At 34.5% G+C, this 10,740-nt stretch overlaps 4 protein-coding genes across 5 annotated transcripts in view; 3 read left to right on the forward strand and 1 right to left on the reverse strand.

The window, feature by feature from the left end:
• Positions 1-760, forward strand: part of LOC118751497 (copper transport protein ATOX1-like) — a 7,816-nt gene extending 7,056 nt beyond the window's left edge. The window contains exon 3 of the mRNA XM_036486325.1: positions 412-760. Coding sequence (XP_036342218.1) covers positions 412-548 — 137 coding nt within the window. The 3' untranslated portion in view covers positions 549-760. The remainder of the gene's footprint in view (positions 1-411) is intronic.
• Positions 761-1,348: 588 nt separating this feature from the next.
• On the reverse strand, positions 1,349-3,497 carry LOC118751496 (POC1 centriolar protein homolog). Its single transcript, XM_036486324.1, has 3 exons — positions 2,886-3,497; positions 2,283-2,813; positions 1,349-2,220 (listed from the first exon to the last, which is right to left on the reverse strand). Exons 1-3 carry the CDS (start codon positions 3,237-3,239, stop codon positions 1,789-1,791), a joined length of 1,317 nt encoding a protein of 438 aa, XP_036342217.1. The 5' UTR covers positions 3,240-3,497; the 3' UTR covers positions 1,349-1,788.
• A 2,439-nt stretch (positions 3,498-5,936) lies between these two features.
• Positions 5,937-10,522, forward strand: LOC118751498. 2 transcript variants are annotated; one of them, XM_036486326.1, is made up of 3 exons: positions 5,937-6,204; positions 9,080-10,204; positions 10,272-10,522. In XM_036486326.1, the coding sequence occupies exons 2-3, from the start codon at positions 9,080-9,082 to the stop codon at positions 10,347-10,349; spliced, it is 1,203 nt and encodes a 400-aa protein (XP_036342219.1). In that variant the 5' UTR covers positions 5,937-6,204; the 3' UTR covers positions 10,350-10,522. The 2 variants fall into 2 exon arrangements, with proteins under 2 accessions (XP_036342219.1, XP_036342220.1); XM_036486327.1 differs by lacking the exon at positions 5,937-6,204 and adding an exon at positions 8,296-8,762.
• Positions 6,573-7,990, forward strand: LOC118751492. The gene is made up of 3 exons (XM_036486316.1): positions 6,573-7,416; positions 7,701-7,810; positions 7,865-7,990. Exons 1-3 carry the CDS (start codon positions 6,573-6,575, stop codon positions 7,988-7,990), a joined length of 1,080 nt encoding a protein of 359 aa, XP_036342209.1.
• Positions 10,523-10,740: the final 218 nt, after the last annotated feature.

Here is a 10,740-nt window from a genome sequence, read left to right on the forward strand (position 1 = left end):
TTTTTTTTTTTTTTTTTTCCTTTTTTTTTTTTTTTTTTTTTTTTTTAACTTGTCCCTGAACTTAAGTAGTTTTTATCGTCTGCAAACTTGTTCTTTCAGCGGTGCTTACACAACCGCAGTGTTTATTATAAATGAATTAATTGGGCTTACAATTTAATGCATGTCCAAGGCGAATTATTTGCAAATAATACAAATATGCACATACGTATGTATATGTTCTATCAAGCTAGCAACAAACTATCTTTGCTTATCAGCGTTGTCCAGGCATTAATTAGGACGGAAAAATAAAAGTGATTGCAAATACCCCAATTAAGATTGCATAAGTAGTTTCAGTTATCTATTCACCCATATCACATGCATATTTCTTGTATATACATAATTACTTTCACTTTTCTCTATTTCTTTGCGCAGCGGAAAAAGTGGAAAAGGTCAGTATCGATCTCGATTCGAAAACAGTGCTTGTGACATCGAATCTGACTTCAGAAGAATTGTTGGAAACTATCAAGAAGACTGGCAAAGCGACGCAATATGTAGGGGTGAAAGAATGAAACGAACTTTTTTGCAAGTTCCGCAAAATTGCCAAATTAAAAATGGAAGTTTAATGGGTGTAATCAAGTAAGTATTCAAGAATTAACGTGGCGGCGATAGGCTTAACAGTGAAACTGTAAAAGGCCAATTAAATTTATATTTTGCGATTATAAAAAAAAAAAAAAAAAAATCGTTACCTATAAACGATCCATTGAGTTATACTCTCAACAAATATAGTTAAATAATACATTTAATTAAAATTGAAAGTCATAAAAAGAACAAAATGGACCAGTAAAATTGTATCTCTTTAAAGATTAATTGTATTTACATAATTAGCGAGTTCATCGTAAACCACAAATTTTAATATACAAAAACGAAAAATAAGTAAAAATTTATTCGCATTGGCAGTAGGTATATTAATAGATACATATTTACAAAGTAAAGTCGATTTACAAAAAAATAATCTGTTTAAAATAAAAATATAAATGTAGCCATCGTCAATTTTCAAACCTAATGTTAATCCAAAAGTTCTATCAAAAATTTAAAGAATAAACTCGAAAAACAATGCAATTGAAAAAAAACTAATTAGTAAGGGGGTGTTCAATGGTTTGCTAAACACTATAAAAATTGTCATTTTGACTACACTCAATTATTTTTCTAGAGGTTCCCAAATCTTTAGGTGAGATCAATTTGCATATTTTTATCATGTCAATTTGTACGTGTTCAAGTAATAATTTAATACAATGTAAATTGTTAACGTACAAAGTTTAAAATACAAACAGAAATACATACGTATGTACACATCACATTTAATGAATTACAAACAATGCATTTTCTATGAATATTATTCTTTGCTGTAGCTGTTGCAACGTAGTAACAATTTCCGCCAATTGTGTCTGTATTGCGCTTAATTCTAACTCCAAATCGCCTTTACTTGATGTTTGCGTCGAAACACACCGCAACATTTCAAAGTTTAATATCTATGAGTATAAATGAAACAGATTTCAATTTGATTTTATAAACTAGATTTTATTTGTAAGTATAGTAGAAATGCTAAAAAATGTGTGTCAAAAAGAGATTTCGGACACGGCAACAAATTAATAAATATGGTATAAATAAATGAAGATATCGGTATAAATTCCATTCTTTAACACAAATGGTTTTATTCTTCATTTTTTTAAGTCCGACAAAGAGGCAATACCATCAGCAGCATTCCAAGCAGTTAAGCGAAAAAAATCTTAAGATAAGCAAAAATGAAAATTAAAAATATTTGCTTGGTGTTCTCTGGCCAACGCTGTTGTTACTTTTGTTTGGCATGTGTAGAAACGAGGTACTGCTGTTGCTTTTGTTACTGATGCTTTCAGCAGAAGCGTTTGTTCCTATTTTATCTAACGACTCGTGTTGTTGATGGTGTGGTGTGGTGAAGCTGCTTGGAGATGGCTCTCTTGTAGTATATTGGCTATCAAGCACCTGAAAATTTTCATCACGCATTCCATATGCCACCGATTGTCGTGGGTCAATTAAAATACTGTCATTACAGCCTTTTGGTGCCCCAGCAGCTGGTGTGTCTATGGCGGAGTTATGTGGAGCTGTTGCATGACTAAAATCTATTTGGACTCTTTGAGAACTGGCTTGTTTGTTGCGAAAGCTATTGGCATCAAATGTATGTAAATTAGATTTCCAAACGAGCAACTGTTGAATATAAAGAAAAAATGTATATTATATAGTTTTTTCACACACAAAGCAGACATTACCTGTCGATCCTCGCCCGCGGAAGCAAAATGTCTACCATCTGGAGAGAAAGCGACGGCACAAACTTTGTCAGTATGGCCAGTTAGTGTATAAATTGGTCGACCTTCTAATAAATCGAGCAATCTTATTGTATCGTCATCGCCGCCAGTCAACAAGAAATTTCCACTTGGGTGAAATGCAACATCATTCACCGGCGCCGAATGTACTTGATACAATTGTATCAGCTCGCCTTCGGCTATGTCAAATATCTTAACGCGGTTACAACTTAATGCTAAAGCCACCAGATTACCGTCTGGATGCCATGCCAGCTGTCGTCCCATACCTCTTTCCTCGGTGAACGTTCGCACACATTCGCCTGAAGATGTATCGAAAATTCTTAACGACTTATCGTCGCCGCACGATGCAATTAACTGGCCATTAGGGCTGAATTTTGCTGCACGCACCCAATTTGTATGTCCAGTGAAAGATGTTAGGAATTTGCGTTGGGCGACTTTCCAGAGTTTTAGCGTTTTGTCGTCTGATGCTGTAATTAGCTGTATAGATTTCGAAAGAACTTATTACAATGCATTTTGTGAAAAATAATTGATTATTATTAACCACATTACCATCGTTCCGCTGGGATCAAAATCTACACTTTGAACCGCCTTGCTATGTGCCAAAAATTCACCAGAAACGCCGCGTATTTTCGGTTCCCAAATCTTCACAGTGCGATCTTTACTCGCCGAAGCCACTAAATTTGATTTTGGAGACCAGCTTACGCAATCCACAGCTCCTGAATGCGCACTAAAACGGATACAACGCGCAGCTTGCTTTAGATCCCACAAAATCACGGAAATATCTAAGGAGCTGGTAGCCAAACGTTGGCCGCACGGACTAAACCGCACCTGCGTAATACCAGAGCAATGCCCGGCGAAATGGCGCTCCAAACAAGGTTCCGCAAATAATTCTTCGTCTAACATATTAATAGCTTGTATATAGGCGAAATTCCCTTTAAAACTTTCAGCAGTAGTGAAATAATTCTGGAAAAGGCGAAAATGCAGCTTATTTCTTTCGGACGGCAATTTTTAAAAATTCAACAGCTCTCGTTGTCAAAACAAAAGTTATAACGAGTAGATATGCAGACAGTACGAGCAAAAAAATGTGGTGCAATTTCTAGCTTGGTATTGATGCTGTGAGCAATTTATATGGCATGACATGTCTTGCTGTGTAAAATCACTTTTTTTTGGTAATGATTGTAGATAGAAAAAATATAATCCCCACAACCAAAGAACGTAAATGTATAAGAAGCGACAACTCGTTACTTTGAAAATGTGCCGGGACGATTTTGACCGTATCTGAAAGGTTGAGATGAGGAGTTCGTCTCCCTTTTGACTCTGTCCGCGGCAGATTTTTGATTTTCGCCTCGAATGCGGAATATGCCAGCAAAACAGAAGAAAAGCGGCAAATGTGTGTGAATTTCTGTGGTTATTTGCACAAGTGGTTGAAAATATGCAATTTAATTTAGAAAATATATAAATTATGGTGTGAAATATAGAATATTCAGTGCTTGTGTAAAATACGGAGGTGCTTGTATGTGAAAGTGTCTATATTAATAATAAAAAGGTGTTTGTGAGTGCAAAGTGTTCGTCAACAAGTGTCGATTGTCGGTGTATGTGGATAAAAGTGATCATTATTTTAAACAAGATCAGTGTACTTTTATATAAAAATGCATTAGTTTAATAATAAATCTATGCATTTATATATGAGTGTACTTATGTTTTGTTTTCATCTGGAAATTTACATATTTAAAGTGTGCAAAAAAAGTTATGTGTCGGGCGATTGGGTGGATAAAGTGTGTATATGGCGGCTTTATTAGCAAAACTAATGTTTATTATAAAGGGATGGCATAAGTTTAATTTAAATCTATGCATTTATACATGAGTATGCATACATTTTGTTATCGGGCAAGAACAAATGTTTTCCAATTTTTTGTTCATATGCATGCAAAAAATAAACACATAAATGTGATACATGAGTTGTCTCCGTCTTTCTCACATCCTCCGCCAAAACAAACGCGTAAATGTGAAACATAAGTTGTCTCCGTTTCTCCCACGTCCTCCGCCATCTTTATCTTGACAAATTCTTAAATTCCTGCAAAATGCCGCGTCCTGACATATTTACGCGCATACATATGTACGTTTACAGTAGGCTACTCCTAACTTGAATTCCTGTAGCTCTAATCTGCTTGTTACCGAATATTTTGTAACCAGCAAATTTTGTTACCAAACATTGTTAGCACTTCTTGTAACCGCAATTCAAGGTTCCTTGGTAACGTTTTAATGTATTCAGCATTCCAGCTATGAAGTTTTGTAGAAATTCTGTTGTTGCATATTTCATGGGGCAATATTTTGTTACCTGCTTATGAGATGGTAACAAATTTTACTGTTTACAAAAGTGCGCAGTATGCGAAAACGGTTTAAAAAGGAGAGGAACTTTATTTTTGGGTAAAAAAAATTACCATCGCAGAATGGGCTTGTTAATGTACGATTTTTTGTGCTTATCGCTTTTGATGATAGTAAACAAAATTTGTGTTACCAACGGAGAATAGGTCTGTATGTATACACTCACTTATACATGCTTCAGAGCTTTGCAATTATCAATAATGCAAAATAATTAAATTTTTTGAATTCGTATACATGTTGCTCGTAGTATCTAGAGTCAACTGTAAACAAATCGTAAGCGATCGGTTTACAAAAATTTTAAAATTGATGACCGAAGCTGGTGAATGCAACCATGTTGCCAAATTACATTTGTTGTAAAACCACTTATGTATGTGATTTTAGAAGTTTTGAGTTGACATCAAAATATCCGGGGCCATTTGTGCAAAAAATGCATGTTTATTTTGTTTTTTATTAAAATAAAATCTTAAACAACTAATTAATATCTTAAAAGTTGGAAAACCACTGCGATTTAGAAGTTTACAGAATATATGTCTTAACTCGAGATAAGTTATTTTTGCAAACGTCCTCAAATTTTACTGCTGAGTTGCAACTTTTCATTTGACTGGCTGTGATTTCTTCAATTTTACATTTTAGAATTTTTGTGGCCCTCGCGCAGAAGTTGCGCTTGTGGGCGATGAGTTTGCGGGGAGAAGTATGGTCATTGAATTATGAATGAATGAGTTTGACCTTGAAGAATATGCGCATGCGTTTATGAATGAATTTGTTATTGTTGTATTCTGGTGGCATATGCGTATATGTACATACATATGTACGTATATACGTATATTTGCATGGATGTAGAAACATACACATGTTAGGATGAAAATCGCAAGAGTACATTTGTACAAATTGATGTAAATTATTTATTGATTATAAATGTACATTTGGTTGATATAAAAGGGGTAATTTCATCCATAAATTAGAACTTTACAATTTCCATACTAAAGAGGAAGCTTATAAAGGTCTTGCATCGCGCATGTATTTAATTTATTTATATTTGTTTAAAATTATAAAATAAAGTAAATCTATGCACATGCGCATGCAAATTGTTAAATGCCGTCAGTAAATAAACGAAAAGAGCCGCGGCCATGTTTTTTTTCATTTCATTTTATTATTTCTATCATCGGTCACTTTTTCTTAACGTTCTTTATCGCCGCGAAACCATATGTGCGGCGAATTCGTTTACGAAAATGGATGTTAAAACGGACGCGAACTCCTCATCTCAACCTTTCAGACCTCACTCGCCGACTTTAGCGAGTTGTCGCTTCTTATACATTTACGTTCTTTGGTTTCATCGAGTGTTTTGCAGTTCAGGATGGTTTGTTTTTCCGGCTCTATTGTCAAAGAAGTTTACAAAGGTTGGCGATAAATAGCGATTTGCACAATTGTTACCAATTCAACAAGTTCCTAATACAAAATTGTATATTCGGAAATCTGTATCAAGGTACTTAAATATAATAAATCTTAGTTCTTATGTTCATACATGATTTTTATATATTTACAAGCTTATACAAGTTAACAATTATCTAAACTAAAATTGTCCAGCAGCGCTAGCATCAGCTATCAGTTGGGCGGCAAGTATCACAGAGCACTATATTCTTCTAATGCATGCATAAAGATTATTAAAACATATATGTGTAGTATCATGATTCTATAAGTATGTATTATGTTTATTTCTTCTCTGCCTTGTAATTGCATAAGCAAAGATTGATATACAAATATGCGTATAAAGGAAGCTACAAATTTGCACAGGACTAATTAGTGATCTTTGTTTGTATCAGTTTTTATATATTCCAAATCATACGCATAAAAATGGATATTTTAAACGATGATTGTTTGGTGAATATCTTCAATAATGTACCAGAACTTCGAAATCAGGTTCAAATCTCTCGAGTTTGCAAACGCTTCGAAGCGATCATCAGGCGTATGTGGCGCTCGCAGAAATGCTATCGAACACTTAATTTATCAGAATGGTTTGGTTGGCTGCCAGAAATACAAGATCTAACATATTTTTTGCATTCAGTACGTACTAGCTTGACGTCTATAGTGATTGGCGATGAAACCTTAAACAAGTTTTTGCTTAACATAAAGCAAATTTTAAAAGCAAAGGAGAAGATTTGTGGACCTATCAGTAGCACGGTCTGCCTGCCAAGTGTACAACATTTTGAGGGTGAGGAAAAATCGTTATATAGCATGATTACTGACAGCGATATGAAGATACTCGTACGAACTGTTCCAAACCTACTCTCACTGCATCTGAGAGAACCATTAAGTGGCCGATATGTTTGTGATTTCCTAATGTTGGAGGAGTTGTATTTGTACGTGCCATCAAATAACGTTTTGGAAATTGAAAATACCCATTTTGAGGCAATCTGCATCCGTTTAAAATATTTGCGAATTTTAGATGTGCGCAGATATGACGGAAAGAGTCATTTGGATTTGACACCTGTGTTGAATTGTGATAATTTAGCAGTTCTTAAAGTAAATCTACATCCGCTTAAAAAATGTCTTCCTCAAGTTCTGCTGATGCCAAAACTAGTATCACTCAACGTAATGCTGGATTCTGAGATCGACGTTGGAAGTATTCAGAATGTAGATACGCATGATTTTAATATATACGAAACAGTAGAATTCCATGATGTATTAAAAAATCAAGGTGAGCGTATAATTGGCTTAGCAGTTGATCTTTATTATTTCCGTTGGATTCTGCTTGGGCTTCAAATTTGAATCTGTGGCAGGGTGGCCGTAAGTTAAAAAAATTCTGCCTTTGTAGCTGTGAATTATCACCCGATCCACTGCTCAATTTGGCTAACATAATGAACTGCTTGGAGTATCTTAGTTTGAGAAATTGGCAACATTTGACGAATGACCACGTTCTACATTTCGTCGAGCGATGTGTACACTTAGAATATTTGGACGTTAGTTATTGTCCTAATATAGATGGAAAGTTGCTTTATCAAATAATGGATGTACTCAAGAAACAGGATAGAAATAATGCATTACATATCTATTACATGATGAGTGGCTTAGAGGATGAAGTGCGAAAAATGGTGAGTAATCTTTATTAGAAAAGCGCCTAGATTTTTTCCTTTTCTTTTTTTCAGAATACCAAAATTTGGCAAGCACTAGGCTTGGTTGATTTATCAATGGATTTCCCAGCTGGATCTGAAAAAGGGCTGAGTTATGTATATCGGGGATATGAATTTGATTTCGTTTGTAATATGTCCTAGAAACAATTTTTGAATTAGATGCCTAAATAATATCACATATTTATGTTCAATACCCTCCATCTACATTAGGTCATTATATAAAAACCGATGATGTTAATGTTGACCTTATATATCGCTCTTTGGAATAATTTACTATTAATGATGAAATGGATTCTAATACCAGAAACTAGTTTTGTGCAAATTGCCGATAGAGGGTATTGAATATATCTAAACCCTGGATATGTTGTTATAACAATAAAAACAATATTATTAATGGACCCTGGTGCAAACACTTTTGCCCTCCGATTTATTGCTGACCCGTTGTTGTTGTGGTAGCAGCATACACGTTACCCAAAGTGTTTTTGGGGAGTGTTGCTGGAGAGACAGTCCTTGGCCAAATATAAATCTGGGTCGTTCTGGTTACGTAGACCCGATTGTTGTGTGAACGATTTCGATAAGTAATATGTATTACGTGACGACACCAACACTATTCATAATTAGCCCTGTTAAAATGGAATTTATAAAATGTAATTTATTTAAATTAAAATATACTAAAGGTAAAATGTTTTGGTTGCGTTTTTCTCCCGGTTGGCTATCGACCAAAATTAATCATTTTCATAGAAATATCCGAAATTCTGTTTTTGGATCATATCATGGTCACAAAATATCATAAAGAATATTTTTACCGTATTTTTTTACATTTAACATAAGGAAGAAATCTTTAGTTGTCGATTATGGACAGCATCACAACCTCAGTTGGGTAGCCAATGGATAAAGCCACTGAAATGAGAATGTATGTTATGTTATGAATAGACACAATAATTAAGTGTATTTTCAAGTACCACCAACTCAGACTTGACTGTAAATACAAATAATTTCTCAAAACCATAGTGAAACAATAATATTATTATTATCACTCACTATGCTCAAAACGACGAAAAAAGAATCAGTTGAAAAAATAAATTAATTTTCTTATTAAAAAATTCTGTGGCAACCTAAAAAGTATAGTTGCCAATATAGCAAATCAGTTACTGTCTGAACTTCGGTTGCCATCCGTAATCGACCCATTATTTTTTGGTATTATTAAAAGCTTGCTTTTTAAATTTTTAGATGACAAAGCTGCTGGATTTGAATGATGACTGTCTCTATTGTATCTGTTCGTACCTTAATTTGGATGACCAGCTATCAATGAAAAATGTGTGCAGACATCTGAATATGGTGATAAAGTGGTTATGGCGATATCGATCGAAAGCCCTTACAATATCATGTAAGCAAATGAAGGAGTTTAATGAAGAGGGCAGTCAAGACTTTCTCGATGTAATGACAAGCGTTTGTGAGACATTGGAAGAGTTAACCATTGACAGCATTAAAAGCGCACAACTGAAACAGGTTGCCCACTTAAGATTCCCTAAATTAAAATTCCTCGAATGCACTATTTCGCACGACCTAAATGAGAGCAATGATGCCGACGTTCTTCGATTAACTAAACTTTGCCCATACATTACCAGATTAGTATTAGGGGGCGGTATAACGGGCAAATATATAAGTAATCTGTTCTTGCTTACCGATTTGGATTTGAGCTGTTGTGAATATCTGGATACAGAATATTTAGCCGAAATCTGCAACACATTGAAATTGAGAAAGCTTGCTTTACTTTATTATGGATATAACACAGTGTTAGATGATGGGCTGTCCGCGATAACTGATTGTCATACATTGGAAGAGCTGAAGATAGATGATCATCACCTATTGCTCTTCATCGATGAACTATTGCGAATGCCATCCATGCGCAAAATCGTTTGTTACACACGTGACTATGATGTGTTTTTAATGGGGAAACTAGCTCAAGCGCTTGGCGTACGCATCCATACGCTAATTTTTAATTGTGTCCTTTGGTCAAACGATCGCCACATTGAATACATAGGGTTTATGACACACTTGCAACGTCTTATATTACAAGATGATGACATTGAAGACGAACAGCTCGAAGTTTTAGCCCAACGATTGAAACAGCTACGCGAATTTCATTTCAGCAGCAGTCGCTTGGAGAGTGATAATGGAATTTTGGAAATTGCGAAACACTGCACAAAGTTGGAGGTACTAAATCTGACAAAATCAAATATTAGTAGCGATTTTTTGAGAAATATAATGATTGTGCTCAGCGAGATTAAACGAAGTGGTCCTTTGAAATTATATTGTGGCAAGACGGCAGTCGAAAATGAACCGATAATAGAAGTAAGTAACTGAATCTATGTACATATCCCAAGTCAATGTTTTGATAAAATTTTCATTTGTTTTTTAGAATGAACAGCTAATTGTTTCAACAGAGGATCTACTTTTCGATCTACCTTATGGACGCTGTTTACAATGTGAATGGTGAAAGCTAAAAAGAATCTACGAAAATGCTATTACAAATGCTTTTATCTTTTTGCATTTTAGTTTAAAAACTTATCCTTACTTATATTATATTATTTTTAATATTATACATCCGAAAGCGAATATGGTTGTTTGGTCAACCGATCATCATGAAATTTTGTATACTGGTGTTGTTTAGCCAAATTTAAAATATAATAAACCTTTTATCTCGATTAGGCAAGTAGGCGTGGCACCTGCCATACAAAGGGAATTTTTCAAACTACGTACGAATGGAAGCATTTTTGGCAGAGTATTGGTGATAAGATAACGAAAGAGGTTTAAAAAGTTTGTATGTTTAAGAAGCAGGGACCGTAACAGTTACAAACTTTAATAAAAAAATCGCTATTTTTTGACTT

This window comes from Rhagoletis pomonella, unplaced genomic scaffold (assembly GCF_013731165.1).
Source record: "Rhagoletis pomonella isolate Grant_MI unplaced genomic scaffold, Rhpom_1.0 Rhpom_scaffold_00741, whole genome shotgun sequence".
Classification (NCBI taxonomy): Eukaryota; Metazoa; Arthropoda; class Insecta; order Diptera; family Tephritidae; genus Rhagoletis; species Rhagoletis pomonella.